General features: G+C 39.6%; 1 protein-coding gene across 1 annotated transcript in view; it reads right to left on the reverse strand.

Moving 5' to 3' along the window:
• Positions 1 to 18,572, reverse strand: part of LOC122127161 (microsomal triglyceride transfer protein) — a 44,535-nt gene that overhangs the window by 8,153 nt on the left and 17,810 nt on the right. Inside the window, exons 5-15 of the mRNA XM_042701764.1 lie at positions 18,312 to 18,428; positions 17,750 to 17,889; positions 15,942 to 16,092; positions 13,999 to 14,156; positions 13,245 to 13,413; positions 12,272 to 12,379; positions 10,066 to 10,278; positions 8,058 to 8,269; positions 6,292 to 6,389; positions 6,079 to 6,200; positions 4,122 to 4,349 (exon numbers count right to left, since the gene is read on the reverse strand). Coding sequence (XP_042557698.1) covers positions 4,122 to 4,349; positions 6,079 to 6,200; positions 6,292 to 6,389; positions 8,058 to 8,269; positions 10,066 to 10,278; positions 12,272 to 12,379; positions 13,245 to 13,413; positions 13,999 to 14,156; positions 15,942 to 16,092; positions 17,750 to 17,889; positions 18,312 to 18,428 — 1,716 coding nt within the window. The remainder of the gene's footprint in view (positions 1 to 4,121; positions 4,350 to 6,078; positions 6,201 to 6,291; positions 6,390 to 8,057; positions 8,270 to 10,065; positions 10,279 to 12,271; positions 12,380 to 13,244; positions 13,414 to 13,998; positions 14,157 to 15,941; positions 16,093 to 17,749; positions 17,890 to 18,311; positions 18,429 to 18,572) is intronic.

An 18,572-nucleotide genomic window follows, 5' to 3' on the forward strand; every position in this document is an offset into this window, starting at 1 on the left:
GTCTGGAGTAAATGGCATATCAGTCTGTGAGCACTCACAGTGTACCCAGAGTTCTATATTTGGTAACTCACTCAATCCTGAGACCCATCTGCCACAAACATAGGTTTATGTCCTTGATTGGCCCCCAATGCACATTTCTGTATTTGTCTGTGAATTAGAGGAACAAGAAACAGGAGAACAGATTTTTGCATTTGTAGTTCATGTGACTCTTGTTCTCTCTGGTCCCAAAGGAGTTTCTTATAGCTCACATACCGACACTTTGACAACTTGCCCCAAGGAACTATATTCTTTCCTGGCTTAAGAAAATTCCCTCATTAAACTGACTTTATCAGAAATCCTTTTCTGAAGTGCCCAGTTAGAGAGTGAGAGAGAGAGAGAGAGAGAAAGAAAGAGAGGAAGGAGAGAAAGCATGGTACTGAGTAATTCCATCGGTCCCTGTGGCTAGGAGAGGCCACTCTGCCAAAATTTCCTTCAATGTCAGCACTTGACCTAGAGCGGTACGTGCTCTGAAGCTAGGATGATGTTACTGGAGTGCTTTACAGAGCCAGAGGGCCTCAGACAGCTTATTTGGATAACCCCAGATCTGCCAAACACTCTAGCGTGACACACACAGACACAGACATGCACAAAGACACACAGACACAGACAAACACACACACACACACACACACACACACACACACACACACACTCACACAAAGTTATGCTTAATAGCTAGGGGACTATATTTTGCCTAAGTTACCCTGGCCTAATGTATAGAAAAATCATACAAGACCATGCAATCCAACCTTGGCAACGTGTATGACCTGTAGGCAGGTCTCCACCACTAGCTGTTCTCATAAATAAAATTTTATTGGAACAGAGCCCTTCTCATTTGTTACTATATTGCTCATGGCTGTTTTCACACTACAACAACAGAGCCAAGAAGCTGTGCCCTACGCTGTCTGGCCCTCCAGGCACAAACTATTCACTTCCTGTTCTTCACTAGACAAGTTGGCCAACCTAGATCTAGACTGCTTCTTATATTGACATCAAGTTTGTCCTTCTGATTCATATGATCAGACATTGTTAGTGGCTAATTGAGCACATGAAACTGTGTTAGGATGTGGTCCTGTGTCTTTTTTTTTTTTTTGATCCTGTGTCTTGAAAAGGTGTGTGTTGTTCTGTATCCTTGATTTTCTGATCTGCATTTTGAAGTTTCTTCCACTAAAAGCATGATGGAATTGTGCAATGTACAACTTTGATACGGTTTAATAAGTGTTTTCCATGTGTGACGAAGTTTTGTTGTAGTTAAGATATAGCATAGCCATAGTTTCTATCGACAGCATTTTAGACAACTTTTTTTAAAAGGTCGAGTCTATAGCCTAGGTCTCATACTTTTGTTTGTCTTGCCTGAGCCTCCTTCATGCTGAGATTATAGATATGCATCACCACTCTTACTACCAAGAAAACTCTTTAAAAGAAAGCTGGGAACTGGTAGCTCACACTTGTATTCCTAACTACTCTGGAGGTTGAGATCTGAGGGCCTAAGCAAAGCCTGTGAGACTTTTATCTCCAAATAATTACCCAAAAGGCTGGAAGTAGAACTGTGGCTCAAGTGGTAGAGTGCTAGCCTTGAGCAAAAGAAGCTCAAGGAATGTACCAGGGCCCTGAGTTAAAGTCTCAAGACTCTCTCTCTCTCTCTCCTCTCTCTCTCTCTCTCTCTCTCTCTCTCTCTCTCTCTCACACACACACACACACACACACACACACCAGGATTCTCTCCTTCCTGGAACGAAGAGGTAGAGCTGGAAATGTAGTGGCCAACTGGTAATCACGCAAACTGGTGACATGCAAAAGCCATAAATAAACAGGGGGCTGATGACTCATACCTGTAATCCTAGCTAATTAGGAGCCTAAGGTCTAGAGGTTCAAGGTTCAAAGCTAGCCAGAGCAGAATCTGTCTCCAAAGTAATCAGCAAAAAGCTTGGCTGGAGGTGTATATCAACTGACCAGGCAAGCCAAGCAAGCTCAAAGCCCTGAGCTTCAAACCCCAGTATTAGTGGGGAAAAAAATCACCCTACAAATAAGGATGGCTAAACTGAAGAATAGTTTGTATTCTAACGCTATAAGGTTTCCATGATAACCCTAGACTACCTACTTTCAAGTGTATTACGTAGTTTTAACAAAAATCTAAATTTTTCCTTTGTTTTTATTACAATATGACCATCATAGGGCATGATAAATCTAAAAAATTAATATTTAGTTCTAGCTATTGATGCTTTGGAAGAGGTTTTGTTGTTGCATACCAGTGCTGAGACTTGAATTTAGAGTTTGGGCGCTATCCCTTAGTTTTTTGTTTTTGTTTGTGGGATTTTTTGCTCAAGGTTAGTTCTCTACCACTTGAGAGATAGGTCTACTTCTGGCTTTCTGGTATTTAATTGGGGATAGGAGCCTCACAGACTTTCCTGCCAGAGCTAATTTGAACAGTGATCCTCAGATCTCAGCCATAGTCACTAATGCCTGGCTTTGTAAGAGTTTTATAGAATCTGATACCTAAAGACACTCCAGCTCTTAAAACCTATTACTGAGTAACCAAAACTTCACAGAGCTGCATTCCAAAATTATTTGATCTAAAGATCAATAAAGCTGAGCAGCTGTCCAAATGTTTCCATTGGTTATCGGGAAATCATGGTTTCAAGTTATCAAGTCAGTTCCCAACCAGGAAGTTATGGAGACAATACTTAAATTTAGGCTGCGACCTGTGAATTTACTAAAGCAAACTTTGGGTAAATCCTACAGTCTGTAAACTTTAAATTCTTATGTATCTCCAATAGAATAAGTCTTAGAGTACATAATGATCCCCCTATAGGATCCTTGTTTAGGGAACACTTTCCTTTTAAAATAGTACCTTATTTCCTGAAACTGGACATGAATCAGGCCATTAAAAACAATTTTAAATACCAAACATTCAAACTCAAAAATGAATTAAGATGCATATTAATCCTCTTCTGTTTCTCAGGAAATGTAATTGGGCACACATCTTGGTAAGCTGGCCCCATGAGTCTTACTGTATGGAAGATATTACTATCAGACTTTGGTATGGTATGATAAGGTTTGTGGTCAAGGAAAACTGGACAACATTCTGAAGACTGAGGTTCAAGTGAATGAAAGTTGAGCTTCTGTTCCTAAGGAGTGAGCAAACTTTTCTAAGATGCTACCAACATGCTAGTTGAGGACAGAGTACCTATGAACATGTGGTTGGTGTCAGTGGTGAAAATGACACGTTAATTGGATTTTCATCATCTCTGTCAATGCAAATGTAACCAGTAACTCAGCACTCCATGAAGGGGAGCTCCTGCATCTTGGATAAGCATCATCTAAGCCCCTGTGTTTAAGAAAACAAGTGAGAAGGCAATGAAGGCCTGGCCCCTTTGTATCCTAGCTGGGCCTCAAACAGTAGTTTCTCTGTGTTTGTTAGTAGCTTTTGCTTCTCTTTCTTTCTTTCTTTCTTTCTTTCTTTCTTTCTTTCTTTCTTTCTTTCTTTCTTTCTTTCTTTCTTTCTTTCTTCCCTTCCTTCCTTCCTTCCTTCCTTCCTTCCTTCCTTCCTTCCTTCCTTCCTTCCTTCCTTCCTTCCTTCCTTCCTTCCTTTCTATCTGTCATAGGGCTTGAACTCAAGGCCTGGGAGCAGTCTCTCAGCTTTGTAGCTCAAGGTGAGCACTCTACCACTTGAGCCACAACACCACTTCCCATTTTCTGGTGGCTTTTTGGAGATAAGAGTTTCACAGCCTTTCATGTCCGAGCAGGCTTTGAACCGAGATCCTCAGATCTCAGCCTCCTGAGTAGCTAGGATTACAGGTGTGAGCCACCTGGTGCCTGGCTTTTTTTTTTTTTTTTTTTTGCCTCACTGTCTATTTGCTTCAAAGTAAGGAGAATCTTTAAGCAGCCAATAAATGCAAAAGAAAATGCTACTTATCTACAGCAAAGGAGAAACAGCAACAATATCTACAGGACCAAATGCTTAGCAGGTGAACACCAAGATGAGCAAAACTTTGTCTTGGATGTATCAGGCACAGAAAGCAGTTAAACTATGTCAGGCAAGTTTAGAGACTTGCTGGATACTTGCAGATTGAAGGAATTACCTGGGAATGGTCTATTAGCAGAATAAGTCCTTTTACCACACTGACAGGGTCGCTAGATGCTGACAGCATCTTGGACATCAGGTCACTGTATCCATTGAAAAAGGTGACAGGCCTGAGCTGAACATCGAAGAGGATGGGTGACATGCCAGCATAGGAGTCCAGGTTCTCCTCTCCCTCATCAGGAGTGGCTGCAATTAAGCCTTCCATCCCTTGGGCTTCAAGGACCACCTAGAGAAAAAAAACAAAACAAATACACCTTTTGTGGCAGAATTCGCTCCTGCTCTGGAAGGCGTCTGAGATTCACCTTAAAATTATGATAGGAAAAAAAAAAAAAAAAAAAAAAAAAAATTATGATAGGGGTCAAAGCCTCAACTGCAAATGGTAACTAGGGAAAGAAAAACCCAAGAACACTCAACACACACAAAACATTGTGCCTGGACATAAAGTGAATTAATTCTCTCCATGTAATGGATGATTTTTATCCATTTTGTAGATAAGGCCAAAACAAAAAAGGTTCAAGTTCACCAGCTGGTACAGGATAGGGGAAGGATTTGAACCCACCCTGGATGACTACAAAGGCCATGAACTTTCCACTTCATGATCTCATCCTAAAGAATGTGCTTCTCCCAGGCTATCACATTGAACGGATCCGCCATCTTGGATAAACTATGAAAGGAAAGGGAGCCATGCTGGCACAATTGTCCCTAGGTTCCTACTGTGACAGGGCATAGAACTCTCTCAGCCAGACTCATATTTTTCCATATCAAACATTGCTCCCTCACCAGAAAAGATGAGGAAAGCCATGTCCTGATTTCTAGCACACACAGGAATTCTAGGTATTTTCTCTCCCACATTCCCAGCCCCTTCGCCATTTGGCATTTGGCATTTCAGACTGTACAGCAGGAAACAGATGGCAATGCCTCGGGACCAGGCACAGTACTGTGACCGTGGCACTGTCCCAGGGTGTGGCAATGTCATATTGACCAGAGCTCATGTTTCTGTAGCACTAGATCACTTTTTAGTGCTTAAATGACTTCAGTTTGAAGATTATAGTTTGTTATTCATAACAACTAAAATGAAGTATATTTTATAACGAGGAAGCCTTTATGGATCGTCACCTAATTTGGGTAACAGTAACAGAGAAAAAACCAACCTGTGGTCAAATGCCCATACTTTATACTTTTATTGCCCACTAAGATTGGAGAAATGTAGGTTGAGTCCTTAAAGAATCATATTCTATTATAGGGAATCCACCCCTATGTAGTGATACTATAATGAGATAATTATAAATTTTAAAACTTAGGAGGAGATCCTAAGGAATATATATTTTTTTCTTTTTTTATTGTGAAGATACTGTACAGAGGGTTTACAATTACATGGGCAAGATAATGAAAGGAATATATTTTTAAGTTTTTTTTTTTTTTTTTTTAAGTGGAGGGGCTAGGAAGGTGGCTCAGTGGTAGCGTGCTTGTCTCGCATGCATGAGGCCCTGGGTTCAATTCCTCAGCGCCACATAAGAAGAAAAAAGTTGGAAGTGGCACTATGGCTCATGTGATAGAGTGCTAGCCTTGAGCTGAAGAGCTGAGGGACAGTGCCCAGCCCAGAGTCCAGGCCCCATGACCAACACCCCCCCCAAAAAAAGATTTAAGTGGAAAATGCAGGCACAATTTTAATTTTGTGACTATCCATCTTTGAAACTCAAAGATTATTCAGATTAACCCTCTTCTGTTTCTCAGAATATCCAAAAGACGCATGGATACTTGATGAATCAAGCAAATCAGATTCTATCAGTTTTGAGCTCCATTTACACTTACTTTTCAATTTATACCATGTGGCCTCTTGCAGGTGAGGGAGTCTCAGGCAGCATACAGCAGAGAACACCACTGGCTTACACACTGTGTGATGGACCAGTTTCTTATATACTGTGTTAAGCAAAAATGACTGGGAAATAAGTTACCTGACTACCATGCAGATGAGCCTTCCCAACATACTGGAAGATGTTCAGGTTACTTCTCCTCAGAATGCCAGAGCCCGAGTAAAGAATGTCAAGACTGTAAGTGGACGACGCATGCGGACTACCTAATGACAAAACACCACGCAACTTAGGAATATTTCCAGCAATGCAGTTGGGGTGGGGTGTGGAGGAGAAGCCCGTGTGGGGGTTACCTACGTTCTATGTAGCCAGTGTATGCAGAAGAGGAGCCAGTCTTGGAGAAACGATCGTAATTGTGAGCTACCATTTCCTTGAGAACTTGGCGGACCACTTTGCTACAACATAAAAAAAGGAAATACTGCAAATCACTTTTTTCCCCCGAAGAAAATTAGGAAACGAAATCCTCAGTGGAGAAAGAAGGGGCCAAGTTTTTCTCATGCCACTCCAAGACTGAAGGAGGTATCAGCTAAATGCCAGCATAGAGATGAAGGCTCCCCCTCCATTCCTCAGATAATTGAAATTAAATTTGATATCAAAATGATAGCAAGGCAAGGATGCCCAGCTTGGAAATAGCATCAGCTGACTGATGCGACACAACTCTGGAGCAGAAAAGCACCCAGTCTTGGGATCATTATCGTGCCCCTGTTGAATTCCGTGCATGCTTAAGGGAAGCTATATTCAACTGAGGAGATGGAACCATTTTTCTTTAAACATTTCTTTCTAACACCTCTTCTGCTAATCATCGGCAAATGATATATAACAATACATTTCCAAGATTTCTTCTATATCCATGTAGGTTCGAATTAAAGAAACATAATTAAAGAAACAACCCTATAAAACCCGTAAACAATTATCTCCTCTAAAGTTGGTTTGAATTCTTACTCCATGCCTGTGACTTGTAATTAGCATTGAGAGATTTGTGTTTCTTGGTATGTAATCCTATAGATCATAATAAAATTACTACAACACAGCAAATTATCACAACAATCAATCATAGTAAACTGGACCTACATGAGGTATAAAATTTGTGAGAGGAGTGCCATCCAATACCACTAAGTTGTAAGACTTAGAGAAGAAGAGAGTATCTCCTAGAGACAGGTCATGACAGATCTCCTCAAATATTTAAAGGATGTTCATGCGTATGAGTAATTAGTCACTTTTTTGCACCCTAGATAAGACTAGGGTCAATAAGATTTCAGTTTATATGAAGATATAACGGTGAAACAATAGTTTGTGTTTCCTCAGATGGCAGTGCCATCAGAAAGGAGCAAATGAAGCCTAGATACCATCCACAAACAGGCAAGTCCCTTCTAGTGGAAAGGGACAAGCAAGTTGGCCTTTATTGTTTCTGCCAACTCTAAAGTAGTTGGATATGAGAATCTGGCCCTGTAATATTGGTGCTGACTTCCTCTCATGTCCTAGGCTGGTCTTTCCAAAGCCCCAGTTTCACAAGGCAAAGGTAGGAAATGCAGCCAGGGCCTCCTCAGGGAGCTTCATGAAAGCAATGAAGAACTGGAAGGTGTGAGCTCACCTGGAGTCACTGGGAGCAAAGATGTCTACTGTTACCACTATTTAATCTTGACTTGTCCTAAAATGGGGGCCATGCCTAAGGTTTGTAAACTTAGATGGTAAACTCACTAACTTTAGCCGTGATAAATCAGGCTTTAACTATTCCTAACATTTGGAAAATTAAAATAAAAGACTGTTTGGTAAGAATGTACATCCTCGTGTTGTGCCATTTCTAAAAACAGTGCTATTGAAAGTACAATTTGATTTTTAAAACATTCAACGATATGCATATTTACCAGACAGGGCAAGCATTCCAAATTGTAAATGGCCACATTGCAACTGACTTACCAGCCTCACTAAACAGCCCTCTTTGGGAAAACTGAGTTTGTATTACATAGCCCAAGGTAGTGGCCATACCATTGTTACTAGCTGCATGTATAATGTATCAATATAGAAATAAGTTTGAATGCATAGACACAAGAGAAGGATCATACCTGGACGGCATTTCAAAACGTAGAATGTCTTGAACAACGGAGAGCATGTATTTATTCATTTCTTTGGGAAGTTCCCCAATAGACAGCAGGATGTTTTTCACCTCCATGTAGGATGGGTTGCTATTTAAAATGACAGCAGCAGCAGCAGTGCGCACCGTCTTCTCATGAACTTTACGATTCTGGTGGTATATCCTGTTCAAGGTCTTCTTTACCTGTACAAAAGATACTCAAACTTAGCACACAGCTCGATTTAAAAAAATGATATTATAATATGCAGAAGCTAGATCCAATATACACTGGAACCTCCTGGTGAATTATACAGGACTCTGGCCATTCACACAGTGAGACCAAAGGAGGATACGCTTGGAAGCCAAAGGCATCGCGATGCCTATGCACCTCTGACCATATAAAATAATATTTATTGACATGAACTCCAGGAAATGGAAACAAGAGGCTTTTCCTTTGTTGCTGTTTTTGTTTTCTTTTTGTCTTGTCTGTTTATCTGTCTTTAGGAGGGTAAGGAAGGGCACAGAAATGGGGAGACAGAGAATGAACAAATGTAGCAGTGGTACTCACTAGACACTATGTTGAAAATGAACTATACTCCGATTAACCACCAAAAAGTTAGAGGTGGAGCTGTGGTTCAAGTGGCAGAATGCTAGCCTTGAGTAAAAAAGCTTAGGGAGGACTGGGAATGTGGCTTAGTAGTGGAGTCCTTGCCTAGCATACATGAAGCCCCGGGTTCAATTTCTCAGAACCACATGAACAGAAAAAGCCAGTGGCTTAAGTGATAGAGTGCTAGCCTTGAGCAAAAGAAGCTCAGTGACCATGCCCAGGCCCTGAGTTCAAGCTCCAGGATTCGCAAAACACACACACACACACACACACACACACACACACACACACACACACAGAGACACACACACACACACACAAGCTCAGGGACAGTGTGCCCAGGCCCTGAGTTCAGGCCCTAGGACTGGCACACTTTTTTTTTTAATGGCCTGCATGAAATCCTTTTGGGAGCATGGAACCTCTTTGAAGCCGTATGAATCACTGACCATTTTTGAACGTACTTCTGCACATCTGCACATCTGCTCTCTCTCAAGGAAGCTGGTAAATTTCAGAGTCATGCTCTTGGACCTTCAAAACTGTGAACTAAAAACTTCTTTAGTAAGTCTTCAGCCTTGGATATTTTGTTATGGCAACTGCAAACTGACTTACAAAATTGGTATTTTTGATGAACCTACGGTACATTGTGATCTTTTATCCTAAACGGCACATTTAAATCAACACTATTTTGCCATAATAATGGCACCCTGTGCCAGGAACTAGTTTTCTGGTAACAAATGTTGCTTGACAAGGTATAATATGTGGGTTCTATCCCAGACCTCTTTTCTCAGTTCTACTTTCCCCTGACTTTTTCTATTTCCTTCAGATCTTCACGGTGCTCTCAGATATGGAGGAGTTCAATAACTCACTCCCAAACAAACAAGCAGGAAAAGATGAAGGCAAAGTTTATACCTCTTTCTGTCTAAGGCACATACTGCTAACTATCATGCTAGTCAGCTTTCATACAAAACTGTTTGGAAGGCACTTGCCTGCAATCTCCAAATACAATGTTTGGTGTTAAATATCTCTCACAGGAAGTTTATATTGAAGTTTCTAAACCATTGCCACCTAACAAAATTTTAATTTAGATAGCTTCTTGAAAATGTAATTATAACTACATAACTTACACCAGGATATTTCAGTGTAGAAAGATTGAAGAGCATTTAAAAGCATGCAAGAGTAAAGACATTTCTGAAGAGTCTGTTTCTTAAATAAGAAAATGTATTTGACTCTATTGTGCTCTCTTAAATGAAACTTAAGGAGTTGTTCCTAAGCAGAAGAAAGAGACCATTTGGAAAAACAGAGATGCTTTAAGAGAAGTTTGCATTTGATTTATATTGAGACGTGGAATATTTTTTCTTCTTCTGTCACGTTGTGAGTATTCTCAAGTCTTTACCTCCTGGGTGATGAGGGGGACATCGTATCTCTGCAGAGTGGTAATGGCGAGGTGGCTGATAGGTCCTTCTCCTGACTCTGCAAACTTCAGCAGGAGCGGAATGGCTTCTGGAAGAAGGGCGTTCTTCAGGGCCAGCAGGTACATCATTGTGTCCTCTTTCTTCTCTGGCTTCTCAAGTCCTCCCAGGATTAACTTCTTGGCTTCTACTACTGCCTAAAAACAGCAAAAACAAAAGCAAACACACACACACTCAGACATATGCCCGAAACGTGGCCAATTAAACAATCAAAACTTTTAGAAATATTCACATTGGCTGCCTGACTGAGACACTCAAGGGATGCAAACAAGGAAAGCTTGAGAAAAGTTTCTTTCGAAAAAAAATCTATATAGACCTCTAATAAGCAGTGAAGTATGATATAAATATGGGTATATGTAGTTCTGGAGGCATAAAGCCATTTTTAATTCCCTTGTGATTTTTTAAAAAATCTATTTATTGAATTCATAAAACCACAATGAGATGGAGCCCACATTATCACCACGCTCCTAATGTCACTTTTCTGAAGAGCTGATTTTAGTAAAAAGTGCTTAGAGCTTGATCTCTAGAGCTTGCTTTGGAATGTCTTCTTTTACTTGACCCTGAGTTCAGTTAGTGCTGCTTATAATCCTAGCTACATAGGAGGCAGAGATCTGAGGATCATAGTTCGAAGCCAGCCTGGGCAGAAGAGTCCATGAGTCTCTTATCTCCAATAAACTACTCAGAAAAAGCTGGAAGTGGCATTGTGGTTCAAGTGGTAGAGCGCTAGCCTTGAGCAAAAGAAGCTCAGGGACAGTGCCCAAGCCCAGAGTTCAAGCCCAGGACTGGCAAAAAATAAATAAATAAAATAAAGATTCTTGATCTAGCTTCAGGATTTGTGAACTCTGCACTTAAATTCTATGTACACACACACACACACACACACACACGCACGCACGCACGCACGCGCACACACACACACACACACACACACACACACACACACACACCCTACAAGGGGAAGAGTGGGAGTGGGGAAGAAAACAGGAAAAGTCCAAATAAAAGAAATGATCCTGAATTTCACACAGACTCCAAGAAGTGACATTTGTCCACTAGATTTGTAAAAATTTCTAGCTTGATGGAATAATTTGTTGACCAGGCTATAGGGAAATAAGTATGCTTATATTTTGCTAATATTAGTATAAAATAGTACACTATTGTGGAAGATATGTTGACCAAAGCTAATAAAACTCCATTTTGACCCTGTAGTCCTAGTCCTGAAATTATATATCCAAGAAGAAAAACAAGTGTCTAGGACCATTAAATAGTGGAACCACTGACATGATGGTATTTAGTAGATATGGGATAAACTGTAGCTTGTTGACTCCGTGGAGTACTAAGCAATTGTACAAGGGAATGAAGAAGATCTCTCTTTAGTAATATGGAATATTTCTGAAACATATCAAACAGAAAAGATAACCTTTGAAAGAGTTTACATGGAAGAGGCTATATTTTACAATACAATACAATAACGTAAATAAATATGGTAGAAATTTTCTTAATGTTGAAAAAAGAAATATAGGAAGAAGATGAGAGGTGGAAAGAGGTTGGTTTAAAACCAGCTCAGGTAAAAGTTAATAAGGCTTTTTCTAAAAAATAAACTGGGCATAGTAGCACACATCTGTAATCTCAGTACACAGGAGATCACTGTCCAATGCTGGCTGAACAAAAGCCCAGCAAATACATTAAATTTGTACTTAAAAAAACCTCATTTACCTTCTTTCATATATTTGATTTGGAGAAGAGGTAAATGAGTGTTTCACAGAAGACAGAAAATTTGAACCCTGGTAGCCAAAGCTCATTATTTTTTTTAAAAGATTCTTTAAAATTAAGATTGTCCAAAAACATTAACAAAACTGAATGAGAATGACATAATAGATGTTTTTCACTACTTAAAAGACACCTTTAAAGGTGTGATAAGAACTAAGCTGTCCTGTCATCAGAAGAACTTTAATTGGATCATCACTCAGCATCCCTTTTATGGGACAAGCCTTGGAAAGGCAAGGAAGAAGGAACCATAATAAACAATAATAAACAGTAGGTCGGGGACTGGGAGAGCCAGCAGAGGGCAGTGCGTCGAGGATTAAGGAGATGGGCTGGAAATGTAGCCAGCCGAGATTTGATCTGACTTACCTTGAGTTTACAGCCTTCATTTTCACACAGCTTCCTGACTAGGGCTCCGATGATGATCATAACAGTCTCTCTGATGTCGTTGCTTCCAAAGGAACCTTTGAACTTACCCTATCAACCATACAGGGATAAAATAGGTTACCAAGACATAATTCCCAAGGGACAATTTTAATTATGGGAAACAAGTAACCAATATCTGATGGAACTGTTTTTATGGTCCTAGCAAACAAACTCAATATTTTGCTTTGAGATACTCAGAAATTCGCTGTCTGGTTTTGAATGGAGAGCTAAGGGAAGACCTTCCTAATCATGGTCTATGAACTCTTTAAAGATTTAAGGGATTGGGTTCTTTGGGCTTTCAGAAAGCCACAAAGGAAAATGTTTGTTAACTTTTATATGCGAAAGCCGAGGCAGACATTGCTTTGATTAGATTCTCAAATATGCTTTTTTTCCAAAAAGATTATCAATTATTCCAATAGATCATAAGCAGGTATGCATACTCGGAAAAAATCTTGGAGTCAAAACAGTCTAGATTTGTTTCCAATATATATTTTTATAATGCAATGATTGTGTCTGTTCAATGTATATATATACCATAGTTTTGATGTCAAAACATTTTTTCAAAAATTGCTTTTTGCAGTATAATCTAGATGACCTCTCCCTCTTGACATCTATCCGATGCCACGAGGTATGATGGACAAACTCAAGCTTTAAGTTTCCGCAAAGTCTTGTTTAGGCTAATTAGCGGGACTGTGAGGGCAAACACTAAATGGAGGTTTTACTATATGGTTAGTAATTAATGGACATAACATAATCCAATAGACTTTGAATGTGAAAGTTAAGAAGCTCTTTTGTAGCTTTTGTTCTACATACAGGTGTTCTATATATTGTTTAATTACTGCTTATATTCTTCATAGGTTTTTATTTTTGTCTTTTAGCCCCTGAGGGTTATTTTCCCAGTGTCCTTTCGGCTTACCACAAGGGTTCTCAGGAGATCTTCATCTGGGTGAGAGGCAAATCCACAGGCATACAGAAACCTCTCCTGAAGGATAATGCTACTGTCACTTTTGAAGTCCAGAAAGTCCAGGATGGCTTCCAATGAGTCTGAGGTCTGAGCAGAAGTGACAGCATCGACCAGCTGTGGTCTGTAAAAAAAAAAAAGACATCAGTGTGAGCAAGCTGTTATTGAACACTTCTGTCACTCCCAGACTCTTCATCCATTTCAGTTTCCTACAGAAGTGATCTTTTTAAAGCAAAGGCAACAAATATATAACTTTCTTTTAAAAAAATCCTTTCTCCGGAGGAGGCAACAATGCTTGATAAGAAATGGACTCATTACCTTGCTCATGTAACTGTAACCCTTCTGTACAGTATTTTCACAATAAAAAAAACTTATAAAAATAAATAAAATCCTTTCTTCATTTTATCTAAACCTCTCGCTTTACTTTTCTCTTTCTCTCATAAGAAACTTTTATTCAGAATATACCAACTAACTCTCCAATACTAACATATACAGTGTACCAGATTATCACCGAGTCGTAAGGACGAATCACTTATCATTGTATTTCTGGACAGGTGTCCCTTGAGTTACTGCATTGTGGCATAATGGTTAGATATAAATATGGAAATGCAGAACAATTGATTCGAAAGTGGGGCAGTTGGTTTAATAAGAAATAACCTGAAAAAGATTTGGGGGACAGACAACCCCACCCAAAGTCTGGGGAACTTACAGGACTTCCTTCTTCTCTGCCTTGAGGATCTGGAGGATCTCTTCTCTCTTGGCGGTCCTGAGGTGCTGAATGAAGGCCAGGAAGCTTCGGACGGAATCGGCGCTGGAGAGGTTGTCGGGCTCCAGCTGCTTCCTGATGGACTGCCAATGCTCGGAGAGCTGCAAGACACGGCCACAGGCTCATGAGCATCCCCACTGACCAAGGCTCAAAGCTGCGGGCGTATCTGCCAATTAGAAGCCCTTCTGTCTCTTATTCAATAGACCACCTATCTCCCTGCCTCTCTCATAACCCACCGGAAATCCAGAAGCAAATAGAGGCGTGATGACCCTGCGTGCCAGTCCTCAGTGGAAGGTCCATGGTGGTCTATTACTATTGACCTTGAAGGCCCTTGGGCAACAATTTACTGCCATCTAGGCATATAGATCATTCCATGACTACCCCAAGGAAATCATATCTGAGGCCGGCCAAGTTTAACTACCCTGCAGAAACTGTGCAGAATTTTAATTAACAGCAGGGAATCTGAGAGGACTAAAAATCAGAACTACTAGAAAACTGCATCCCATTTCCAGATTACCACAATGTACTGAAAATCAATTTTTATGACAGTCTGAGCTTCTTAGCTTCTCTTTACCATTTTGCATGAAATTCAATGCTTTACTATTATTGAGGTAGGACTTGTTTATTGCTCCTATCTACGTCAAATAGAGCCGTAGTTAGATATAGCAGTGTGGTTATTGAACTATGGTTTTAAAAATAGCTAATCTAATTGATGATATCACTTGGCTTTGAAACAACCAAATGATTTATTTTTTATTCTTTACTACTTTCCCCCTAGTTATACAGAATATGTTAAAATCTCATGGTGGCCTCCAGTTTTCTCACACTAACTAGTGGCAACATGCTGCAGCTTTTAAATTATTGACTCCTTCTAAGCAATAGACCCTGTTTTTCTCTTTTGAAAATCTCTTTTATTGAAGGCTAGGAATGGGGCTTAGTGGTGGAGTGCTTGCCTAGCATGCATGAAGCTCTGGGTTCAATTCCTCAGTACCACATAAGCAGAAAAAGCTGGAAGTAATGCTGTGGCTCAAGTGGTAAAGTGCTAGCTCTGAGTAGAAACTAAGCTCAGGGACAGTGCCCAGGCCCTGAGTTCAACCCCTAGGACTGGAAAAAAAAAAAACCCAAACCCTCTTTTTATCTATCCAATCTTAAGAATATAAAATCTCAGATTTATTTAGCTCACTATTTTCTAGGTCATTTCTGAGGGAAGAGTGTATCAATATTAATTCAGACTATCTGTCATTAAAAGAGTTCCCATCATGAAAATATAGTGACACTGGGAAAGCCACAATGACATAAACATTCAATAATTAAGAAAAAATTATTTAAAAAATCACAGGGGCCGAGCATGGAATGAGTTATAAAAGGCTTCGTGTAAGTCACAGTGTTATTTATTTACTTATTTATTTATATGTGTGTGTGTATGTGTGTGTGTGTGTGTGTGTGTGAATATATGTGTGTGTGCTAGTCCTGGGCCTTGAACTCAGGGCCCGAGTGCTGTCCCTGAACTTTTGTGCTCAAGGCTTGCACTCTACCACTTGAGTTATAGTTCTCTATACAGGTTTTTGGTGGTTAATTGGGGTTGAATCATACAGGCTGACTTTGAAGCACAATCCTCAGATCTTAGCCTGAGTAGTTGGGACTATAGGCATGAGCCACTGGCACCTGGCTAGCATCTTGTTTTCTCTTTATAAGACATGAAAGCAATATGTTTTCTTAACTACTTTTGTTTTATGCTTTCATCTTGAGTATGGATTGCTAGGCTTAGTCACCCTAACTGTATGGTGGCTGGTAATCCTTTAGTAACTCTCTGTAGTTGACGCTTTCACTGGAGACAGAAAAACAGCACGTATGCCACTGCTGGCCCCACCTTTGCTCACACTTACAGAAAGGCATCCTTTGCATGCGCTCTGGAAGACCTGCCCCACGATGGGGATGGCTGTGTACTTTGCATCAACGGCTTTAATTACAGAGGCCAGCTGCTTTCCAGGTATCAGTCTTGGGCCTGCTTCTGTTGTCTTCAGCTCCAGTTTCTGCCTGCACAACATCACAGAGGAATATCACGTTCTAAACAGTGCTCTGAGTGAACAAGATATTAATTGCTATTCTTTAGCAAAGATGTATACCCATGTGTTCAAGTCAAAGAAGTTCAGCCGTTGCTATCTTCAAAGCTGTAGAAACCTCAAGATAGTTATACAGTCATTCAGGAGGGGGGTGAGGACAACTTTATTCCAAGAGTTGACATCTTAAGTCTTTTAAATATGATGATAAGAAAATACAAGAAAGAAAATTTTTCTAGATATGGGATGTCAACTCTTTTGACCTAAGCCCAGTTTTCTTAAAATGAGATTTGAATACAATCACACCAGTTATTAACCAAAACAGTTTAGAATGCTTATCTTCCAGAAATGGTCTCAACAATCTATTTGGAAAAACAATTTTAAAAAGAAAGAAAGAAGCAATCCTTTCGGGTTGGAAGCATAGCTCAGTGGGTAGAGCACTAGCCAATGAGTGAAAGTGTCAAGGGCCAGGTTCGAATCCCAGTATTGGCTCTAAAAGACTTTGCAGAGCTAGTTATTAATTTAAGTACCTGTTTTCTTTGAGAATATGTGAAAATAATATATACAAAGAAAAATGCAATATTCTACTTCAGATGGGACGTCAATAAACTTTCAAGGTTTTATGATGCAAGACATCCATTTCTCCAATCGTTTCATCTGCTGGTTCTAACATGAGGGCAACTTCAGAGGAAATTTTTTGAGACGTAAGGACATAAGGTACAATTGATTTATTGCTGGAAATATGTTCGTTTTGAAATAAAATCTGATAATAAATTAGATTTGAAATCTAGTTCTTCATCCCGATACAACTACTCTGACCAGATAGAATGGTCTCAATTCACGTAATAGGTTAAATGCTAAAATGTAAGTCTCCTGAAAAACCTTTTCATGTCTCTTTACTATGGAACTTTGTATTTAAACAATGATAATTTAAAAAAAAACTGGAAGAGAAAATCTGAATGCAACCACTTTTTAATTTTCCTATTAAAAAATTTGACCAAAGGGCTGGGAAGATGGCTCAGGGTAGAGCGTTTGCCTTGCATGCCTGAGTCCCTGGTTCTATTCCTCAGCACCACATAAGCAAAAAGAAAAAAGCCGGAAGTGGCGCTGTGGCTCAAGTGGTAGAGCACTAGCTTTGAGCTGAAGGGCTGAGGGACAGTGCCCAGGCCCAGAGTTCAGGCCCCATGACTAGACGCAAAAAAAAAAAAATTAATTGACCAAGGAATTAGAAAAACAACTAGAATAAAAACAAATCAAGTAGATTGTCAATTATGTTTTAAATTCTGCTCAAGTAACAATTGATAATAGTTAAATTTCATTCAAATAGGATTTGTCTATTATTATGGATAATGTGGAAAATAAAGAACAAGATGTTGTTGATGCTTTCAAGGGGAAAGCAGTATACACACACTGAACACTACTACACACATTGTTCACATGCACACATCCCCTACACACATGTATATACACACATACACACACTACACACAAACACCACAAACATATACACACCACACAGATAACACATACACACTATACATATACTACACATACATATACACCTCTACTAACAGATCAACTACAATAATAAATCAGAGAAACACAATGAATGTAAAGTTTCAACATTGTCTTACTTTGAGGTTATTTTCCCCGTAATTGTTTGTAAGAAATTCAGCCTGAAAGCATGACTCTCTTCTGCTTGCACCGCTGTGACAAAACTGTCTTCTATCTTATAGGTAGTGACAGATGTGGCTTTCACTCTGACACCCAAGACCTAAGTAAATAAGTAAATGAATCAATCCATCAGCCCATTAATATCTGGTAACTCACAAGTAATCAGCTTTCGAACTAAGTCAAACAACAGACTCTCTTTTAACTTTATAAAGATGTCCATCCTTTACTTGCCACACTCACAATGACAACACTTGTTAAAAAAAATTCAGTGGAGCTATGGCTCAAGTGGCAGAGCGCTTGCTTTGAGCTGAAATGCTCAGAGACAGCACCCAGGCCCAGAGTTCAAGCCCCAGGACCAACAAAAATAAATTAAAAATTTTTTTTAAAAGTCTACTCATTTGACACGTGTACAACTGTTACCTAATTATAAATACTTCCAAATTATATTGTTTCCTTATGTTCTATTTTGATATATTTCTACAAAATGAAGTTCTCAAAGAAAAAAATTAATATTGATTATACCTGATTTGCAGTTGTAAAACCAGACCTCTCTATTTTGCATGAATCCAAGGCTTTAATTTTGACCACTTTGTCTTGCTGAGCCTGGTAGGTCACTTGACAATTTCCAGAGATATCTTCCTGGATAGAAAAGCAAGAACATAATGGCTTTTAATTTGCTGTGGACCCATTGAATTTTAATGGAAAGTGCCATGAAAATTAAGGTCTCTAATCATGCCATTAAGAATTGCTCCCCCTCAACTCCCACCACCCACCTCCAAGAAT

This window comes from Dipodomys spectabilis, unplaced genomic scaffold (genome assembly GCF_019054845.1).
Source record: "Dipodomys spectabilis isolate Male_0828 unplaced genomic scaffold, ASM1905484v1 ptg000297l, whole genome shotgun sequence".
NCBI classification, from domain to species: Eukaryota; Metazoa; Chordata; class Mammalia; order Rodentia; family Heteromyidae; genus Dipodomys; species Dipodomys spectabilis.